Here is a 23,492-nt window from a genome sequence, read left to right on the forward strand (position 1 = left end):
GGGGGGATTATTTTGGATGATGCCTGTTGGACGAGGCTTGTTTTCCCCTCATTGGTATGAAATGGGAAGAGAAATATGTCCTTTACCATGATTTCAGCACGCACAAAAGCTGTCACAAAGTGCTGTATTCTAAGGACTGGGGTGAACATTTGGGGGGAAATAGCTATTAGAGAGAGGTTTGTTTTATTCCAGATTCTCTCTCTAATTAATAATGAGCACAAGTTTGATCCTTTTCTGGTCAGGCTATTAGACTTGATAGTAGAGAAGAGGAGCCACCAGGAAATTTTCACGTTACCACCGAATAGTTACTGTGGTTTTAATGATGAAAGCAAATATTTTTTGGTCTGCTAAGAAAGATGAAAAGAAAATAAATAACTTTCCTAGTTAGCTAATCATATATCTTAAGTGGGGCCGATTCATTCTAAAAGGTCCTCATGATCTTCCCTTAAGGATAAAACAAAAGTCCGTGAGACTTCATTCCCAGTGAGGGTCAGCAGGCCTGACGACTGTAGGAGTTAAAGCTGACAAGTTTTGCCAATCTCTGATTCATTAAATAATAAGAGTTCTTGCCTGCTGTACTGAATTTTGGGGTTTTTAGATAGAGAATAGGACATTCTGTAGGTGAACATGGAGAATGGTTTCCTAATAGCTAAAGTACAAACTCTTAAATTCTGGTAAAATATTTGGCTTGATCTCATATATTCTTTGTCAAAGTGGAAAACTTTCTAACTGAAGTGACCATTTAAGGTAGCCCCTGTCCTTTCCTCCCATATTAATATTATTGTTTGGGAGTACTTTGGTCATTTAAATAGAACATGAGTAAGTATATATTTCATACCTTCTTACTCTGATACTGAAATTTAAAATCATATCCCCAATTTATCAAAATATTTCAGGGTGAAAAAACATAACGCACAGAGATATGTCCGCCTTATGTTGGTGTGGTTGAAAATAAAGAACCATACGAAGAAAGGGTTTATGAGAGGTAGTTATTTTTCATGTAGCCTCTTAGATTCAGGGTTTTTGTTGTTCTTTTTTTTTGGTTGTTTCTCATGAGATACCATGTTGATAATTATTTTAAAAAGGAGGAAGGAAACATTTTTACCTTAGAATATAATGTATGGGCAAAAATATAATTTTTGGCATAAATGAGGAGATACGAATTGAATAAAGAAATATAAAGAAGGAAAATTTAAAGGTAAGATCAGGCTTTTCAAAGGCTGGGCCACTGAGTCTACTAGGCTTTATACAATTAAAAAATTTAAAAAATAAGATTGCTTTTGAAGAATGTTTTGAAAACTGAAGCCATTTGTTTATTGAAAGAGGGACAGCTTGAGCAGCATCAGGCCAGAATGTTCCAATGTGTACCATACACAGATTTAAGATAACACAATCGTTACAATAACATAGTCTCAATTTGGATCTTTCCTCCGTGTTTCTGCCCAAGTGTCAACAAGACTTTTTGCCTTTGGCAAATCTTATTCCAATAAATCAAACAAAGTGGATGGTGGTTTAGAATCTCAGCACTATTTTAATGGCCAATTAAGTATAATTTCAGAAAAAAAAATTTTTTTTGTCTAAAAGAATATCAGGAGTCTATATTTTTTGCTAGTCATATACGTACCCAGGACTCAGACATATACGTACCCAGGACCCAATTCAGCCGTCTTATTTTACTTTGGATGCACAGACCGGAGTATGGGAAGAGTTAAAATATTAATACAACATTTTGTGGCATACTGCCTAAATCTTGGTCCTCCTCCAGTTAGCCTCAGAGTGTTATTTGGAACTTTAAATGCAGTATTATCTTAAACACTAATGTCTAAATATAAAGGAAAGCTCTAAGACTCGTCAGATTCTAATGAGAGAGAATGCTTTTATGGACATAGGAATTTCTATTGACCCTCTTGCTCCTAATATATATCATATGGAATTTTTCTAATTTTTTTTTTAACATACTGCTTTGCTTAGCAGCTAATTAGTATCTAACCAATGAAAGCAAAAAATAACTTGAAATTTTAAACATTTTAAATATATACCTTATAAATGTACATTTTGAAATTGATATATTTTCTTCATTTCAGCTCTTTTGGTATATATAATTGAATTTTTTGTTTTTGTTTTTTAACCATCTGCTATTAGGAAAGGGTGTCTGGTTTTGGGGTAAGGTTTTAGATTATTTAAAATGGCACGGATACTGGCCTGGGGGACAGATGGTTTTGTGTTTATATAGAGTGTAAAAGGAAAAATAGTGAAAGTTTTGGTATGAGTGAATGGTCAGCAGCCCGTTTATGACAAAAGAACAACAATAACAGAAAAAGTAACTTTTATTTACTCTCCCCCATTAGATTTTAAGGTTTGTGAGCATAGTGGCCGTTTCTCCTTCATCTCTGTGAAACCAACATGCTTTGTAGACAGCTTTGTATACAATAAGTATTTCTTAAATCAATTTGGAGTTGCTAGCAATTTTATGCTGGTTAAAATAAATATTTTATGCTGGCTTAAGCCATATATGATGAATAGGATAGTTGTGTCTCAAATATAAATTTTATATCACATATTTTAATGAGTCAAGTCCAATAATATGGTTGACTTAATAAAAAGATAAAACTAATGGTAATCATTTGGTTTCAGTTTTCCCAACATTATAAAAGGAGTTTGATGTCTAGAATAGGTAAACCTCTTTAAAGAAAGATTTTTAAATGTTTATGTAGCTGATCAATTTGTGAAGTTGTGCTGATTTTAAAATAAACCAAAGAATTGCATGTTGAAGTACCATTCTAAAAGTCAAAAGGATAATATCAAAAAATAGATTTCTAGATACTTAAATGTTGTATATTTTTCTGCCTGTGTATAATCAGAGGCAGCTTTGAACCATCTGGAATTGTTACATAATACACTGTGGTCAGTGACTTTTTTTTCTTTTCTTTTTACTTACTTTTTTTTGATTCTAAGGTTTCCTTTCTCTTTCACCTTTCCACTGTCATATGCCATGTATCTTGAACATAGCTCAGTGCTTGACCAGAATAATCTCTCTTGCCAGCTTATAATCAAAGGGAGTACTGAGAAAAACAGCTGAGCTGTATTAGGCAACCACCGTCTGGACTGCATTTCTTAACTGGTGAATAACACATCACAGGTGCAGGATTAGTGTTGCCTACGGTGCTGTGCTTTTTAGTGGACACCCCTGGCAATTCTGTGCGTCCTCCTCATGTCTCGTCCCAAGGAGCCTGGCAACGATCTATCAAGCGTACAGAAATCAAAAGTGAGTAGTGGGAGAAGCTTTATATCTTACAGAGGCTGTTTTTTCCCTCCAGAAATGTAAGCAAGATCAGTTAAGCCAATTCTGGTACACACAAAAGAGATGATAGAACTTAAGTCTTTCTTGGCATAGAGGGTTGGGAATAGAACAATTCAGGGGTTCAGAAATTTCGTGCACAAAAATTACACGGCAAGAAAATGCAGTTTAGCTTAAATGTCCCAGCAGTGTATAATTTAGGTCACTTTTAAACTACTATAAATGTTGCATATATTATTTTACCTTCTGTGATGTCTGTGTGTTGGAGTGGGTACGTGTGTTTGCCCCTACACATTTTCCAACACTGTCATGGTTAAAACCAAGTGTTGTGGCTGTGTAACGTCCTGTGGTAGAGTTTGTAGTTTTTGACATTTTAAATTCTTCTGGTATCTATGACATATAAGTCTCAATTCATAGATTATAAGTCAAAGTTGCTTTCTTGCAAATATGGTTTTTAAAAAATGCAAAAATATTTTAAAGTATAAATTAATGATTTAAACATTAGAAGAAATGAATGTTTTGAAAATTCAGTTTCTAAGTCATTTAGTTTGATCAGGAAGGTTATAAATTGTTTTAAGGTAAAGTATACAGTCAGAGAAGCTAAGGCAAGTATATTTTAGTAATTCATGTCATTTTTGGTATCTATCTTAGAAAACTTTCCTATGAAGCATGACATAACTGTAAACAAAGCTATGTAGATAGCACTGCAGGTTTTATATGGTTGTTTCTTCAGAGTCTTTAGTTTTTCTCTTAAAACTCTATAATGGCTTTCTAATATTCAGATCGTTTTAATTCATTTTGCTGCTGGTTATCATTATTCCATGTTGTTTCATCATAGACCTTTCAACTCATTGGTGATGATAGTAGTTGATAATAGTGCATGGTAAGTTAAGTTTTTAAATATATATATTCTATATATTTTATGCCTCAAATATTTGAACATTTGTAATAGCAATATATTTACATTTTCAAGATCAGTATGCTTCTTACTAAAGTATCCTTTAACAATTATCCAATTAGAGGATCCAGAAAGGATTAGAAACAGAGAGATCCTAAATGCTTTCCAGGTTTTTTCTTTGGGGAAAAAGAATAGCATGAACCTGGTGATTTGGTTTCTGATCTGTCTGGCTTCATTGTCACTTCTCTTCTTTACATAGATGTCTGTTCAAAGTAGTTTTACACTTCAAGCTGTCTTGGGAGTGCTTTGCAAAGCTGCGGAGTAAGTTTTGGTGTGGTGGCTAGTTGAACATCCGCTTTGATTAGCTTTAGAACTCTGTGAAGCAGAGCATTGATAGAAAGTCACCGAATAAACCATAGCTCCTGGCTTGGCAGTCTGCCATGTCCTGGTTGATTCTTTGACATTATTGTCAAAGAGGCTGTGGCTCAGTTTCTTTTCCAACAAAGAAAAGAACAGACATATTAAGTATTTTAAAATGCAGAGATTTTTTAAACTTTTAAAATCATCCTATTAGCTGTGATTATGCTACTTTATGGATATAGATTCAGTTTGATGTTAAACTATCTTTAAACATGGTGGTTACTTGCTTGTAAAGTTTATTATTTCTTATGTTGATACTTTTATTAAGATACTTGTTATCATGTCATGTTTTAGAGTATTTTCAAAGATTTTTAACTTATATGAACATTTTGATTGAGTTTCTCCAAATTCGAAAGCATATTAAAACCTGTGGGAAAGCTAGCTACTGTTTTACCTTTAAAGAATATAAATGTGATGTCCAAAGAACTATAAATCGTGTTATAATCAATTATGATGCTTACTCAGGCTCATAACTCTGTATTAGTTACCTACAAAACAAATATGAATATATGTGTTGTATGTTCACATTTATGTAATATTTCACCTTTTTTGGTTTGTTCAACTCATAATCTAGCACCCCACAATATAAAACACTTGAATTATTGAAGCTTTCACTTTTTATCCAGATGTTTTGGGGTCTCTGGGCAGAACTTTTATGATATAAAATGTTGAAAACATGATTATCATACAGAAACTGAGTGATACGGTAATGTGGATGTGTAAGTATGGTAAAAAGAGAAACAATTGCTGGCAAATGGAAACATGTGAAATATTTTATTATAAAAGCTCTGGTCTCTATAGCGATCCAGCAAATCTTTAACATTGTAAAACTACTGTGTTTTTCTTACCCTATTCAGTAGTGTCAACAATGAACCACTGAAATGAAAAACTGTCAGTATCCTTGGTGCTTATGTTTTCCATAATATTTATTGGTTGATTACTGTCACCCCTAGTAATCTTCCCTCCTTTGCCTCCTACCTAGAACTTACTTACATTTGACAATTATATGTGGCATTATGACTTCTATTTTATTTTTTTCATATACTGTTTTTGGTTTTCCATATGTAGCTGATTTGTCTCACTATGTTCCACATGCAGTCGATTTGTCTCACCAGCAAGATTGTTATGTTACTGAAGGTACTTCAAGTGCTCTGGGCCATTGTGTTATGTAGATGGAATGGATTTAATGATTATTTGCTAAATAAATGAATGTACCACAGGAAAAAAGAAAATGAATAACAATATATTAGTCAGCTGTGAAAAAAGCGTCAATGTTTCTTAAACCAAAAAGCTCAATATTTTTATAGACTTTCTGTGCACAGTGATGAACCCAGAAAGGCAAAGTTAATGGAAGTAACATGAAGCAAAAGAAAGGGGAATTGAAGAGGAAGAGAGAATCAGGATGAGAGAAAGAGGATGGGAAAGAAGAAAAGGAAGAGAAGTAGAAACATTTAGGAGATGAAGGAGTGGAGAAAAGGAACAAAAACAATTGAGGGAGAGACAGAGAGACATCTGAAGAATGAAAACAAAAAAATTGAATAGTAAGCTTCAGCAGCACAGAAAACAACAGTTTACTGTTATTCACTCTTAGTACGTGCAAGGAGCTGTGATAGGTGCTTTACTTGGAGTCTCTCATCCAGTTCTCATAGCAAGCCAATGTGTGTTGCCACTCTCCACATCCTCTGTTAGGGAGGTAAGTGACTTGCTAAGGCAACAGAGCATGGCAGTAGCTAAGCTGGGGTTTGAACTGTTTTGTCTGTTTTACTTTATATCCTGGTCAAGTCTGAGTCTATTGCTTGGTGACCATACCTGGTGTTGGTTTCTCACCTGGCGTTTCATCCCCCTCTATAGCATGCTAGCCCCAGAACTTAACCACCTACAGCCTCCCTTGTCCCTCTCTCCTCTGACTTCTGAGACTCTTGAAGGAGAAAGAAACTCCTGTGCAGTTCACTTCGCTATTACTAATTGAAAGTCTACTCTTTCTTTGTAATGCATGTGATTTTGCTTTGATATTTTTGAATCTAAGTTGTATTTATATTTTGTTTTCAAAAGAGTTTAGGCACGTATTTCAACTTTTTATTAACGATTACGTTTCATGTTGTTTATATATATATTTTTTTCTAAGTTCTTGTTGCAAACAACATAGTAAAATTGTTTGAAAATGTCTTAGTATAATGAAAGAGGGTTAGGCAATGAAAATTGAGGTCAGGACTTTTGAATTGAATATGCTTATTAGACAGTAAATTAAATTATTAAATTGAGTTAAATGATTCAAGGCTTAAGTGATGAAAATAAAAGTTAGTTATCTATTTAAACCCACCATTCAGGATCACTAAAAGTTAGCTTGAAAATTAATATTGTTTTCAAGCTCTGATTCAAGTTTTATTCCTGTGTCTTATAGGTTTTTGTTTTTAACCAGTGTACTCTTTAAACCAGTTTTGGTTGAGAAAGGAAATGGGCATTGATACACATTATTTATTATCATAACAACATGGATAGTGTTAGACTGGATCATTCCCAAAGCATTGCTGGACAGTTCAGGAGTACTTCCAAATTTTCTTCCACTAATCTTTTTACCCAAGATACTTGAAGTACAAACTTGTGTGATACGAATTTCAATTTCTCTTCTTGCTCCGGTCTGCCCTCTTGTGAAGATGAGGTAGAACAGAGAAGACACTCAAAATTTTGTTAATTTTTGAGATATTTAGAGAGCTAAAAAGTAAAAAATAAAATGAAGAAAGGAAAATAGATTGCTAGTAGATCCTGTGGCACAAAATAATTACATGTCATCTTTAAATGAATTTTGAAGACTCACATCCATTTCTTAGTGTATCAATACATAGTGTATTTGAGATTTAATTTCCTTGAATTATTGCTGTTCATAAAGATTGTTCTCCATGTGTTTTAATGTGACAGTAGATTCTGATATTCTCTTCACTATGACATATATCGTACAACAATATTTTATATCACAAACTTAAAATGTTTTATGGTATTTTTGAAATAAGAATGTTACCGAGAAAAAATAATCAAAACTAGTACATTAACTAAAATGTACTTTAGGATATAATGGATGAATATGGAAGCTAAAATTTATTTCTTGCAGAGTTGTAGTACTGCAGTTTTTTTTTGCAATTTGCTTTTGTCCTGTGTTTTCTGATATTTCTATAAAAATCTTGTTTCATTTTTCTGTAAAAATCATATGGAAGGGTATACTATAATATAAAATAATATAGAAATAGTGAAAATAATTAATTTATTAAGTATATACATCAAAAATGAGTTATTTTATAGTGTTTATACCAGGCTGCCAGCTAATAATTGTCCACTGATTCCAGATGAGTACTTTAAAGAAATTCTTTATAACTCTGCCTTACTTCCTAACTTACACAAGAAGAGATGCCATAGAAAACTTGTGTATAACTATACAGACATACAAAATAGCTGAAAACATGTATGTAACTGTAACATATATCCACGAAAAGATATTCAAGGAAAATAACCATCTGTTTAGCCTTTGTAAGTGAATGGAAGTCAAACTACTGCATGCTGATCATTATATTATTTTGTGAAGTTTGAGTAATTTGCCTGAAAATTTGTAAATCTATTTCATATATGAAAATCATAAGGAATATAATTTAGTTGCAATTCATTAAGAACACACGCGCGTGCACACACACACACACACACACACACACGTTTGGAAGTGATCTTGTGGTTCAGTTGCTCCCTAAAAAAATCTAGTGATCCTCTGAAAAATGAGAAACAATTTTAGATTGGCTTCCACAGGCCCTACTTTGTATTATCATGGTAATTTGGATAGTTAACAACCTGGATTAACTATAATGTAACTAACTAAGCTAACCAGGAAGCATCTGAAGTGTCTGGATTCACACTGTTAAGCTAAAGATTGGTATTAGGGAGAAAAAAGGGTGGGGAGTTAGGGGAGGGGGAAGGTAGGAGGGAGGAAGGAAACTAAAAATGGACTGAACTAAAGAGGGATTTATTCGGTGTAGTATTTATTCCTAAGACATTTCCGGACAGTCTGACTTTTCTCAGTTTTTTTTCCCTCTTATATTTTTCTGTCAGATTTATTTATAATTCTATTACTAAATATTAAAAAAGCCTTAATTGTCTGGAAAGTTACTGGGAAGAAATCATCAATTTTGTTGAAATTCTTTTCAACCTAAGTAGAAACCATTCACTATTTAGCTTTCCTTGGTGGAAAAAAAATTCCTTTTAATTTGTTGATTTAGAAAATATAATGTACTAAATTATATGTAATGTTTCTTTAATAATTAGTAATCTTGCCATTGTTTTTTAATGATTATCTTCTTTTATATAAATTTATCAGAAAGTCAGGCTAAATTCATGTTTTTATGAGATGATTATTCATTTTATATACGTGTAATTGCCTTTTTTATGCCCTAGCTGATGTGTTCAGCCTTGTTTTTGATCCAAAATGCCTAAGCTTGCCTATATGAGGCTGACTAGATTTTGCATAAATTCAGAATGACTTTATATGAAAGTGATCCTTTTATAAATCCCTTTTCATAATTATAACAGTAGATAAAACAGTTCAGTTTCTCATTGACCCTTTATTTCAAATATGGACTAGCTATTAGGAAGATCTTAAGGAAATTGAACCAATAATTTAAAACCTCCCAACAAACAAAAGTCTAGTTCCAGATGGCTTCACTGGTCAATACCATCAAACATTCAAAGAAGAATTAATACCAATCCTTCTCAAACTCTTCCAAAAATAGAAGAGGAAACACTTCCAAAATCATGTTATGAGACCAGCATTTCCTTGATATCAAAACCAGACAAGGACACCATAAGAAAAGAAAATTACAGACCAATATCCCTGATGAACATATCTAAAAATCCTCAACAAAATATTAACAAACCAAATTCAACAATATATTAAAAGGATCATACACCGTGATCAAATGGGATTTATTCCAGGGATGTAAGGGTGTTACAGCATCCACAAATCAATCAATGTGATTTACCACATGAACAAAATGAAGGATGAAAATCTTATCATCTAAATAAACGCAAAAAAAGCATTTGACAAAATTCAACATCCATTTATGATAAAAAACAACAACAACAACAACTCTCAAAACAGGTGTAGAAAGAATATGCTTCAACACAGGAAAGGCTATATATATGACAAGCCCACAGCTAACATCATACACAACAGTGAAAAGCTGAAATCTTTTCCTTTAAGATTAGGACCAAAACCAGGATGCCCACTCTGGCCAGTTTTATTCAACATAGTATTGGAAATGCTAGCCAGAACAATTAGGCAAAAAAAGAATAAAAGGCGTCTAAATTGGAAAGGAAGAAGGAAAACTGTCACTGTTGGCAGATGACATGATGTTATATATAGAAAACCCTAAAAACTCCATCAAAAACTGTTGGAACTAATAAATGAATTCAGTAAAATTGCAGGATATAAAAGCAGTATAGAGAAATCTGTTGCATTTCTATACACTAATAACGAATGAACTATCAGAAAGAGAAATTACGAAAATGATTTCCATTTACAATTGCATCCAAAAGAATAGGATACCAAGGAATAAATTTAACCAAGGAGGTGAAAGACCTGTGCACTAAAAACTATCAGACATTGATGAAACAAATTGAAGAAGACACAAACAAATGGAAAGCTAATCCATGCTCACAGACTGGGATAGTTAATATTGTTAAAATGTCCATATTACCCAAAATAGTCTACAGATTCAATACAATCCCTATCAAAATTCCAATGACATTTTTCACAGAAATAGAACAAACAACCCTAAAATTTGTATAGAACCACAAAAGACCCTGAATAGCCAAAGCAATCTTGAGAAAGAACAAAGCTCGAGGCATCATGCTCCCAGCTTGCAAACTATATTACAAAGCTATAGTCACCAAAACAGTATGGTATTGGCAGAAAAACAGACACATAGATCAATGGAACAGAATAGAGAGCCCAGAAATAAACCCACACTCTTATGGTCAGTTAATCTATGACAAAGGAGCCAAGAATATACAATGGTAAAATGATAGTCTCTTCAATAAATGGTGTTGGGAAAACTGGATAGCTACATGCAGTAGAATGAAACTGGACCATTATCTTACACCATACACAAAAAGTAACTCAAAATGTATTAAAGACTTGAATGTAAGACCTGAAAGCATGTAACTCATCAAAGAAAAGGTAGGTTGTAAGCTGTTTGACATAGGTCTTAGTGTTGATATTTTGGATTTGACACCAAAAGCAAAGCGAAGCAAAAATAAACGAGTGAGACTACCTTAAACTAAAAATCTTCTGCACAACAAAGGAAACCCTCAACAAAATGAAAAGGCAACCTACTGAATGGGAGAGGATACTTACAAATCATATATCTGATAAGGGGTTGATATCCAAAATATATAAAGAACTCATACAACTCAGTAGCAAAAAAACAAAGTTCCATTTAAAAAAATGTGCAGAGAATCTGAATAATATTCATTTTTCCAAAGAAGACATACAGATGGCCAACAGGCACATGAAAAAATGCTTAACATCACTAATCAATCGGGAAATATGTATCAAAACCTCAGTGAGTGTCACCTCACACCTGTTAGAATGGCTGTTCTCAAAAAGCAAGTGATAACAAATGCTGGTGAGGATGTGGAGAAAAGGAAACCCTTGTACATTGTTGGTGGGAATGTAAATTGGTGCAGCCACTATGGAAAACAGTATGCAGCTCCCTCAAAAAATTAAAAATAGAACTACCATGAGATTCAGCAATTCCAATTCTGGGTATTTATCCAAGGAAACAAAAACACTAACTTGAAAAGATACATGCACCTCTATGTTCATTGCAGCATTATTTACAATGGCCAAGATATGGAACAACGGAAGTGTCCAGCAAGGGATGGATAAAGAAGATGTGGTACATTGTTGTACACCTGAAACTAATATTGTATGGCAGTTATACCTCAATTTAGATATCATAATCTTTCTTTTTAACTGTGCTCTTAGCTTTTAAGTTGAGTCTAATCATATTTATTTGTTCTGTTGCTACTGCTTCTCTTCTCCCTTGTCTTCTCCTTTTAGCCTCCAAATTATCACTTAATTATTTTAGTTTAATCTTGTGATTGGAAATGTTGTGAATCGTGTGATAACGATTTTCATTTCATAAGGAATTAAACACATATAGATTAATTGACTCCTAAGTAGCAATTACATACTTTTATGGATTACTCCCTTGATTATTTTGGCAAAAGCAAATAAAGAACTCTCCACTTGTCTCAGATTTGCATTTAATTATCCATTTATTTAATGCTAATTAAAAGCAATCATTTATCATCTCACTACTTTTACTTGTTTGGGTCACATTGTATGAAGGAAGCCTTATATGTTCATTCAGTATGTTGTCTGTTAACTCAGTTTATAGAAATGGTGTCTATTATGAGCTAGCTATACTTATCTTTTTATTCTTATGAATGTGTTTTTGGTAAAATATCATGTATTCTGACTGCATGTTAAAGTGTTAAACATTTTAGAAATATTATGCAACAATATTTCATCTTCACAATCTCTATAGAAAGGATGATTTTTACCTTCTGATTACCAAGTTTTTATTGCTAGTGTCTCCTCTGGACCTCTTTTATATTGTTGGGTTTTTTGTTTGTTTGTTTGTTTGTTTAACATCTTTATTGGAGTATAATTGTTTTACAATGGTGTGTTAGTTTCTGCTTTATAACAAAGTGAATCAGTTATATATATACATATGTTCCCATATCTCTTCCCTCTTGCGCCTCCCTGCCTCCCACCCTCCCTATCCCACCCCTCTAGGTGGTCACAAAGCATCGAGCTGATCTCCCTGTGCTTTGCGGCTGCTTCCCACTAGCTATCTATTTTACGTTTGGTAGTGTATATATGTCCATGCCACTCTCTCACTTTGTCACAGCTTACCCTTCCCCCTCCCCATATCCTCAAGTCCATTCTCTAGTAGGTCTGTGTCTTTATTCCCGTCTTGCCCCTAGGTTCTTCATGACCTTTTTTTTTTTTCCTTAGATTCCATATATATGTGTTAGCATATGGTATTTGTTTTTCTCTTTCTGACTTACTTCACTCTGTATGACAGACTCTAGGTCCATCCACCTCACTACAAATAACTCAATTTCGTTTCTTTTTATGGCTGAGTAATATTCCATTGTATATATGTGCCACATCTTCTTTATCCATTCATCCGATGATGGACACTTAGGTTGCTTCCATGTCCTGGCTATTGTAAATAGAGCTGCAATGAACATTGTGGTACTTGACTCTTTTTGAATTATGGTTTTCTCAGGGTATATGCCCAGTAGTGGGATTGCTGGGTCGTATGGTAGTTCTATTTTTAGTTTTTTAAGGACCCTCCATACTGTTCTCCATAGTGGCTGTATCAATTTACATTCCCACCAACAGTGCAAGAGGATTCCCTTTTCTCCACACCCTCTCCAGCATTTATTGTTTATAGATTTTTTGATGATGGCCATTCTGACCAGTGTGAGATGATATCTCATTGTAGTTTTGATTTGCATTTCTCTAATGATTAATGATGTTGAGCATTCTTTCATGTGTTTGTTGGCAATCTGTATATCTTCTTTGGAGAGATGTCTATTTAGGTCTTCTGCCCATTTTTGGATTGGGTTGTTTGTTTTTTTGATATTGAGCTGCATGAGTTGCTTGTATGTTTTGGAGATTAATCCTTTGTCAGTTGCTTCATTTGCAAATATTTTCTCCCATTCTGAGGGTTGTCTTTTGGTCTTGTTTATGGTTTCCTTTGCTGTGCAAAAGCTTTTGCAATAAATAAAAAGCAATATCACAAAGAATCTCCTTCTAACTAAATTTTATATCAGTATTTTGTTTAAATAAATTTAAAATATGAGAAAATCATGGATCCTGTCTTAAAATGTTTTTTACAAAATGACATCTTATTTCCAATAGTATAAGGGTGTTTCTTTTTATACTGTAGACCATTCTGTGTGAATATTCCATTTAACAACTTTTCCCACCAGGTGGTACATTCTGTGTATGTTTAGTTCATCCTACTTACCTAGGCTGTGTCTGGAACAAGGTAGGCACCCAATATGTGTTTGCTAAGTAGACATATGCATAATAAATGAATTTTTATTATTTTGTTTTAAAAACTTCAAAGAGCAGGGGCCTGGTATGGAAGAAAGCAGGATGTAATAAGTTTTAAATATCTTACCTTCATCACTTTGAGTTACTTTGAGGTAATTTAGGTCATAAAGTTAGTAAGACTGAGAACCAGATTTAAAAAGAAGGAAACCAGCATGGCAGGGTGATATATAGGCATACCAATACCTACCGCACCTGGATAGCAAGCGGTGCTAGTGCATTTATGCAGGCTTTAAATACAAGATACTAACATGAACTGTGTTTAACTTCACTTTATTTTGGAATTTAACTTAAGGGTGAGCACTGACTTTATAGAAATAATAAACACCTATTGGGATTAATTTTGTGGTTGGATTACATAAAGATTTACTTAATCTAGTCCTAGTTTTCTCAGAGTGGAGTCTGCACATCATTTGTCTCAGTCACCTGGGGTCTTGTGGAATAACGCCTTTCCCTTGGCTCGCCTGAGACCTGTGGAATCAGAATCACTGTGGGTGGCCCAGGATTCTGAACATAACAGACTCTTCATATATTACAATTGATATGTCTTTTGCAGACTAAGATATAAGGAACTGTTTTAGGTGTACATCTTACATAAATTTGAAAAATCTAATGAAATATTAGAATTAATGATTGGGGGAAATTCTGGTAAATGGATCTAACATACTTTATTCTTTTTTCCTTTAATTACTACTTTCTAAAAATTCAACTAATTAGCGTAACATAGAGAAAGTCAGGATAAATCATCACAGACCTTTTTCTAAACTCTTCATTCTCTGATATAACCAGTGGTTGGAGGCACTAATTTGTAGTTAAAAATAACAAGTGTACACTGTACATATCTATTGTGTATACTGTACTTCTGATCTAGAATTTCAGTTTTTTAACCCAGTATCTTTTAGATAATATTTCTGTTGAAATTGTATTTAACTGTAGGCAAACTGGATGTGTTGTGAGATTTTAAATCAAACATTGCTCCGGGTGACAATTTATACAGTGACATAGCATGTAGGAGAGCTCTTACCACAATGCTTGAAACCTGTTGTCAATTAATCTATGCCTCCTTCTGAAGCATCCTTACTTTCCAAAAGTGGTGGTAAAGAAGAAAACGTGAAAACTGTCTCAGTGATATGTCACCCTAGGTTGTGCAACATTGTCTTACTATTTAAAAGGTAAAAAATTAGATTTCTCCAATAACATTAGCTAACATTTATCAAGTAATACTATGTAACATACCCACTCTAAGCTCTTGACATGAGGTAGGTGCTTATAATTATCTCCAATTTGATGATAAGAAAATGAAGCACAGTGGGATTATTTGTAAAGTTATTCAATGTCAACTAACTGGTAAACAGTAAAGCCTACTTTAGAACCCAGAAAAATCTGTCTCTAAACATCATGTCTACTATCGTATCTTCCATTGAAGACGTAGAATCATTGCTACTGTAATAGGTTGTCACTTTCGCTTGTATATCTTGATAATTAAATTTTTATCTTCCTAATGAATGTTGCAGATTAAATATTTTTAATGATTTCTTTAAAAAATACATGGTATACCTAAAGTGAAGAGAACCCTAAAGTAAAGAGACTCGTAGAAAGTTTTAGGGCCCAGACAACCTGGGTTTAAATGCTGGCTTCATGACTTATTAGCTGGGTGCAGATCACTTAAACTTCGAGTCTTAATTTTCTCATCTGAAAATGGGAATGGTTATATTTACTCACAGCATTACCATACACAGTAGAGATAATCTATATAATAGTGGGTCATTGAACTGCTTGCACTCAATCAAATACAACTATTATAACTTAATGTAGAAACTACTATTCTGAAAGGATTATGAGAATTTCTAATGAGACATATATATCATATAGAAAGTATAATTTTTAGTGTCAAAACATCAGAATATGTTTTCTGTTTAAATGTTTAACTATTATGAATACTAATATTTTGTTTAATATCATCATTCTTTGGACAGAAGACTGTGGCTGGGCTATCCCAAAGATGCTTAAACTCTTACTGTTTCTTATTTTCAGCAAACTTGCTTGATAACATGCTTTTGCGAAGTTCAGGAAAATTGAATGTGGGCACCAAGAAAGAGGATGGTGAGAGTACAGCCCTCACCCCTCGCCCAAAGATCTTGCGATGTAAATGCCACCACCATTGTCCAGAAGACTCAGTGAACAATATTTGCAGGTTGGTCATATAAATTATTTAACTCTAGTTTTAATAGAAAGCCATCCTTTTTTGACTATAGAATTGTAGGCTAGTGTTTCCAAGAACACATTTTGGGGAATAGGGCCTAAACCCATTAACTCTCAGAGCTGTGCCTGTATGTAGAGAAGTACTGAATCGCATTTTGCCCTGAAATGTTGTTCTGAGGTCATTCTTCCTGCAAACATCATGTGTGCACGTAAACAGAGAGCACAGATCCCAGGGTCCCTGTCAAGGAGCAAGAACCAATTATTTTCTTTCAAAAGACCTCAGCCCCCAAAATAAATGCAATAGCAGGGGTGTCAGATGTGTTTTTTTGTTTGTTTGTTTGTTCTAACATTTATTATGGTGATGGTGTTAGTATTTTGGAAAGAACACCTAAGCTGTTAGGAATATTTATAAACTGCCTCTGGGAAATAGCGTAGTAATAGAGTTTATGTGAGCCCACCAGAAGTTAAGATTAAGATGCTAAGTACTAGAGAATAAACTCCTTAGTGGCTAATCATGTTTGTATAAATACTTCTAATGTTTGAAACTGCACTGTTTGCCTCTTTCTTCCTTACACATCTTTATACAGCCACATGCATTTTTTTGGTCAGTGTCCCTGCATTGACTCCCCAGGGTGAGGACAACAGTAAATAAAGAGGCCAGAGTGTGTCCAGGGCGAAGTGGCTGAGATAACAAGACAAGTGCGGGTCTCAGGAGTTAAAATGTCAGAGAAGCAGAGTCTCCCTCAAGGAGGATAATGGACCCAAATAGGAAGATGGGCTGCTGGGTTTGAACTCAGGGCAGAATATCTGGGCAACCATTTGGGACCTCATTCCCCAGGAAGAAGCATGAAGCTGAGTTGAATGCCTTTCTTTTTCATGCTGAGACCTTTTTTTTTAAAAGCTTCCTATGAAGTGGGATCTATCTAATACAAGCTCACCAGTGTATCCTGAAATATGTAGCTCAAGAAATATGTATTAACTAAATGACACAAGGAGGAAATTTGGGTGTATTCATAAACATATGTCTCATTTAATCAGCACAACAACTCAGCATGGTAGGGAATGCTTCTTTCTTACCTTTAGACCTAAGGAATTCAGGGCCCAGAGAGGTCTGGTAACTTGGCCCTTGTATGATAGAACAAGGTTGCAATCTCTGAGCCCTTACGCCAAGATAAAATGACTCCAAAGCTCAGACAGTGTTTCCTGGGAACACTACCTTTTTGCAGTAAACAGAAAAAGTATCAGGAAAATTACAAAGTTTTCTGAAGAAGAGAAAATTAGCAGGATGAAGCATATTAGGGAGATATTTTACTATTTTGTGTGAGTCTGTAGTAATTAAGAGTGAATCTGTGTGTGCCGTTTGAGCTGTAGTTTGGGTGATCATACGTTCAGGTTTTCCAAAATTATCCCAATTTCAAATATTTTGTCCTGTTTTCCTTATAGGCCATTGAAGTGTTCTAAGTTGATTTGGAAGAAGGTGTTGAGGCATGGTTAACTGCAATGCAAGTTCTCTGTGGTGGGAAGGAGAAGCTTGGCATATGGGAGGAGACGTGGTGGGATTTGAGCCTGGAGACAGGGGAAATTTGTCTGTGTTCTAAAGGGGATGTTTAAGCAGGAGTGTCAGTGGAGATTGATGTGATTTGATTTGCTTTTTAGAAAAATTTGCTGTGCTGCAGAGTATTGAATGTATTAGAGGGAGACAAAAGTAAGTTCAAGAACAATAGCAGCCAAGTAAGAGAAATTGAAAAGTAGATTCAGGAAGGACAGTTTATTTGAGAGAAAATGTTCTTGGACGAGGGTGATGCCGGTGCAGGAGAGAGTTGGATGTGTTGGAGAAATATTTAGAAGGAAAGTTTTGTGTTGACGCCACGGAGATGAGAGGGGACCAAGAGAAGCTTCACAAGTTGGCAGGTGTACACTTAGGTGCATATTGTAGCCTTTTGATGAAAGACGACAGAGGAAAATAATCGAGTTTCAATCTCGATATACTAAGTTTAAGGTTTCTGACACATCCAAGTAGAGATCTCCGAGAGTAAGCTTATCAATAGAATATGGATTTGGAGCTCAGATAAGAGGTTGGGGAGAGAATAGAGTAAGTAGAACATTAGTCAGTTTTTTTGGTTTTTTTTTTCAATCTCCCAATTCATCACACCACCACCACCATCCCCCGCCGCTTTCCCCCCTTGACGTCCATACGTTTGTTCTCTACATCTGTGTCTCAATTTCTGCTCTGCAAACCGGTTCATCTGTACCATTTTCTAGGTTCCACATATATGCGTTAATATGCGATATTTGTTTTTCTCTTTCTGACTTACTTCACTCTGTATGACAGACTGTAGGTCCATCCACCCCACTACAAATAACTCAATTTCATTTCTTTTTATGGCTGAGTAATATTCCATTGTATATATGTGCCACATCTTCTTTATCCATTCATCTGTTGATGGACACTTAGGTTGCTTCCATGTCCGGGCTATTGTAAATAGTGCTGCAATGAACATCGTGGTACATAACTCTTTTTGAATTATGGTTTTCTCTGGGTATATGCCCAGTAGTGGGATTGCTGGATCATATGGTAGTTCTGTTTTTAGTTTTTTAAGGAACCTTCATACTGTTCTCCATAGCAGCTGTATCAATTTACATTCCCACCAACAGTGCAAGAGGGTTCCCTTTTCCCCACACCCTCTCCAACATTTGTTGTTTGTAGATTTTCCGATGATGCCCATTCTAAATGGTATGAGGTAACACCTCATTATAGTTTTGATTTGCATTTCTTTAATAATTAGTGATGTTGAGCAGCTTTTCATGTGCTTCTTGGCCATCTGTATGTCTTCTTTGCAGAAATGTCTATTTAGGTCTTCTGCCCATTTTTGGATTGGGTTTGTTGTTTTTTTAATATTGAGCTGCATGAGCTGTTTATATATTTTGGAGATTAATCCTTTGTCTGATGATTCATTTGCAAATATTTTCTCCCATTCTGAGGGTTGTCTTTTCGTCTTGTTTATGGATTCCTTTGCTGTGCAAAAGCTTCGAAGTTTCATTAGGTCCCATTTGTTTATTTTTGTTTTTATTTCCATTACTCTAGGAGGTAGATCAAAAAAGATCTTGCTGTGATTTATGTCAAAGAGTGTTCTTCCTATGTTTTCCACTAAGAGTTTTATAGTGCCTGGTCTTACATTTAGGTCTCTAATCCATTTTGAGTTTATTTTTGTGTATGGTGTTAGGGAGTGTTCTAATTTCATTCTTTTACATGTAGCTGTCCAGTTCTCCCAGCACCACTTATTGAAGAGACTGTGTTTTCTCCATTGTATATCCTTGCCTCCTTTGTCATAGATTAGTTGATCATAGGTGCATAGGTTTATCTCTGGGCTTTCTGTCCTGTTCCATTGACCTATATTTCTGTTTTTGTGCCAGTACCATGTTGTCTTGATTATTGTAGCTTTGTAGTATACTCTGTAGTCAGGGAGTCTGATTCCTCCAGCTCCATTTTTTTCCCCTCAAGGCTGCTTTGGCTATTCGGAGTCTTTTGTGTCTCCATACAAATTTTAAGATTTTTTGTTCTAGTTTTGTAAAAAATGCCATTGGTAATTTGATATGGATTGCATTCAATCTGTAGATTGCTTTGGGTAGTATAGTCATTTTCACAATATTGATTGTTCCAATCCAAGAACATGGTATATCTCTCCATCTGTTGGTGTCATCTTTAATTTCTTTCATCAGTGTCTTATAGTTTTCTGCATACAGGTCTTTTGTCTCCCTAGGTAGGTTTATTCCTAGGTATTTTATTCTTTTAGTTGCAATGGTAAATAGGAGTGTTTCCTTAATTTCTCTTTCAGATTTTTCATCATTAGTGTATAGGAATGCATGAGATTTCTGTGCATTAATTTTGTATCCTGCAACTTTACCAAATTCATTGATTAGCTCTAGTAGTTTTCTGGTGGCAGCTTTAAGATTCTCTATATATAGTATCATGTCATCTGAAAACAGTGACAGTTTTACTTCTTCTTTTCCAAATTGTATCCCTTTTATTTCTTTTTCTTTTCTGATTGCCATGGCTAGGACTTCCAAAACTATGTTGAATAATAGTGGTGAAAGTGGACATCCTTGTCTTGTTCCTGATCTTAGAAGAAATACTTTCAGTGTTTCACCATTGATAGTGGACATCCTTGTCTTGTTCCTGATTTTAGAGGAAATACTTTCAGTGTTTCACCATTGAGAGTGATGTTTGCTGTGGGTTTGTCATATATGGCCTTTATTATATTGAAGTAGTTTCCCTCTATGACCACTTTCTGGAGAGTTTTTATCGTAAATGTGTGTTGAATTTTGTCAAAAGCTTTTTCTGCATCTATTGAGATGATCATATGGTTTTTATTCTTCAGTTTGTTAATATGGTGTATCACATTGATTGATTTGCGTATATTGAAGAATCCTTGCATCTCTGGGATAAATCCCACTTGATCATGGTGTATGATCCTTTTAATGTGTCGTTGGATTCTGTTTTCTAGTATTTTGTTGAGGATTTTTGCATCTATATCCATCAGTGATATTGGTCTGTAATTTTCTTTTTTTCTAGTATCTTTTTCTGGTTTTGGTACCAGGGTGATGGTGGCCTCATAGAATGAGTTTGGGAGTTTTCCTTCCTCTGCAATTTTTTGGAAGAGTTTGAGAAGGATGGGTGTTAACTCTTCTCTAAATGTTTGATAGAATTCACCTGTAAAGCCATCTGGTCCTGGACTTTTGTTTGTTGGAAGATTTTTAATCACAGTTTTAATTTCATTACTTGTGATAGGTCTGTTCATATTTTCTGTTTCTTCCTGGTTCAGTCTTGGAAGGTTATACCTTACCAAGAATTTGTCCATTTCTTCCAGCTTGTCCATTTTATTGGCATAGAGTTGCTTGTAGTAGTCTCTTAGGATGCCTTGTATTTCTGCTGTGTCTGTTGTAACTTCTCCTTTTTCATTTCTGATTTTATTGATTTGAGTCCTCTCCCTCTTTTTCTTGATGAGTCTGGCTAATGGTTTATCAATTTTGTTTATCTTCTCAAAGAACCAGCTTTTAGTTTTATTGCTCTTTGCTATTGTTTTCTTTGTTTGTATTTCATTTATTTCTGCTCTGATCTTTATGATTTCCTCCCTTCTGCTAACTTTGGGTTTTGTTTGTTCTTCTTTCTCTAGTTCCTTTAGGTGTAAGGTTAGATTGTTTATTTGAGATTTTTCTTGTTTCTTGAGGTAGGCTTGTATAGCTATAAACTTCCCTCTTAGACCTGCTTTTGCTGCATCCCATAGGTTTTGGATTATCGTGTTTTCATTGTCATTTGTCTCTAGGTATTTTTTGATTTCCTCTTTGATTTCTTCAGTGATCTCTTGGTTATTTAGCAACGTATTGTTTAGCCTCCCTGTGTTTGTGTTTTTTATGTTTTTTTCCCTGTAATTGATTTCTAATCTCATAGCATTGTGGTCAGAAAAGATGCTTGATATGATTTCAATTTTCTTAAATTTACTGAGGCTTGATTTGTGACCCAAGATGTGATCTATCCTGGAGAATGTTCTGTGCACACTTGAGAAGAAAGTGTAATCTGCTGTTTTTGGATGGAATGTCCTATAAATACCAATTAAATCTATCTGGTCTATTGTGTCACTTAAAGCTTCTGTTTCCTTATTAATTTTCTGTTCGAATGATCTGTCCATTGGTGTAAATGAGGTGTTAAAGTCCCCCACTATTACTGTGTTACTGTCAATTTCCTCTTTTATAGCTGTTAGCAGTTGCCTTCTGTATTGAGGTACTCCTATGTTGGGTGCATATATATTTATAATTGTTATATCTTCTTCTTGGATTGATCCCTTGATCATTATGTAGTGTCCTTCCTTGTCTCTTGTAACATTCTTTATTTTAAAGTCTATTTTATCTGATATGAGTATAGCTACTCCAGCTTTCTTTTGATTTCCATTTGCATGGAATATCTTTTTTCATCCCCTCACTTTCAGTCTGTATGTGTCCCTAGGTCTGAAGTGGGTCTCTTGCAGACAGCATATATATGGGTCTTGTTTTTGTATCCATTCAGCAAGCCTGTGTCTTTTGGTTGGAGCATTTAATCCATTCACGTTTAAGATAATTATTGATATGTATGTTCCTATGACCGTTTTCTTAATTGTTTTGGGTTTGTTTTTGTAGGTCCTTTTCTTCTCTTGTGTTTCCCACTTAGAGAAGTTCCTTTAGCATTTGTTGTAGAGCTGGTTTGGTGGTGCTGAATTCTCTTAGCTTTTGCTTATGTGTAAAGCTTTTGATTTCTCCATTGAATGTGAATGAGATCCTTGCCAGGTAGAGTAATCTTGGGTGTAGGTTCTTCCCTTTCATCACTTTAAGTATATCATGCCACTCCCTTCTGGCTTGTAGAGTTTCTGCTGAGAAATCAGCTGTTAACCTTATGGGAGTTCCCTTGTATGTTATTTGTCATTTTTCCCTTGCTGCTTTCAATAATTCTTCTTTGTCTTTAATTTTTGCCTATTTGATTACTATTTGTCTCAGTGTGTTTCTCCTTGGGTTTATCCTGTATGTGACTCTTTGCACTTCCTGGACTTGGGTGGCTATTTCCTTTCCCATGTTAGGGAAGTTTTTGACTATAATCTCTTCAAATATTTTCTCAGGTCCTTTCTCTCTCTCTTCTCCTTCTGGGACCCCTATAATGCGAGTGTTGTTGCGTTTAATGTTGTCCCAGAGGTCTCATAGGCTGTCTTCATTTCTTTTCATTCTTTTTTCTTTATTCTGTTCTGCAGCAGTGAATTCCACCATTCTGTCTTCCAGGTCACTTATCCGTTTTTCTGCCTCAGTTATTCTTCTATTGGTTCCTTCTAGCGTAGTTTTCATTTCAGTTATTGTATTGTTCATCTCTGTTTGTTCTTTAATCCTTCTAGATCTTTGTTAAACCTTTCTTGCATCTTCTTGATCTTTGCCTCCATTCTTTTTCTGAGGTCCTGGATCATCTTCACTATAATTATTCTGAATTCTTTTTCTAGAAGATTGCCTGTCTCCATTTCACTTAGTTGTTTTTCTGGGGTTTTACCTTGTTCCTTCATCTGGTACATAGCCCTCTGCCTTTTCATCTTGTCTGTCTTTCTGTGAATGTGGTTTTTGTTCCACAGGCTGCAGAATTGTAGTTCTTCTTGCTTCTGCTGGCTGCCCTCTGGTGGATGAGGCTATCTGAGAGGCTTGTGGAAGTTTCCTGCTGGGAGGGACTGGTGGTGGGTAGAGCTGGCTGTTGCTCAGGTGGGCAGAGCTCAGTAAAACTTTAATCCATTGTCTGCTGACGGGTGGTGCTGGGTTCCCTCCCTGTTGGTTGTTTGGCCTGAGGCGACCCAACACTGGAGCCTACCCGGGCTCTTTGGTGGGGCTAATGGCAGACTCTGGGAGGGCTCACCCCAAGGGGTACTTCCCAGAACTTCTGCTGCTATTGTCCTTGTCCCTTGGTGAGCCACAGCCACCCCCCACCTCTTCAGGAGACCCTC

The 23,492-nt window shown here is 35.0% G+C and overlaps 1 protein-coding gene across 3 annotated transcripts in view; it reads left to right on the top strand.

The window, feature by feature from the left end:
- Nucleotides 1-23,492, top strand: part of BMPR1B (bone morphogenetic protein receptor type 1B) — a 439,992-nt gene that overhangs the window by 364,433 nt on the left and 52,067 nt on the right. For 2 of the 3 annotated variants that reach the window (XM_057547292.1, XM_057547293.1), the window contains exon 4: nt 15,823-15,982. In XM_057547292.1, the coding sequence (XP_057403275.1) occupies nt 15,840-15,982 (143 nt within the window). In that variant the 5' untranslated portion in view covers nt 15,823-15,839. Of the gene's footprint in view, nt 1-3,173; nt 3,266-15,822; nt 15,983-23,492 lie in introns of those variants that run through there. The other variant, XM_007184078.3, reaches the window with a different exon arrangement.

This window comes from Balaenoptera acutorostrata, chromosome 5 (genome assembly GCF_949987535.1).
Source record: "Balaenoptera acutorostrata chromosome 5, mBalAcu1.1, whole genome shotgun sequence".
NCBI lineage: Eukaryota > Metazoa > Chordata > Mammalia > Artiodactyla > Balaenopteridae > Balaenoptera > Balaenoptera acutorostrata.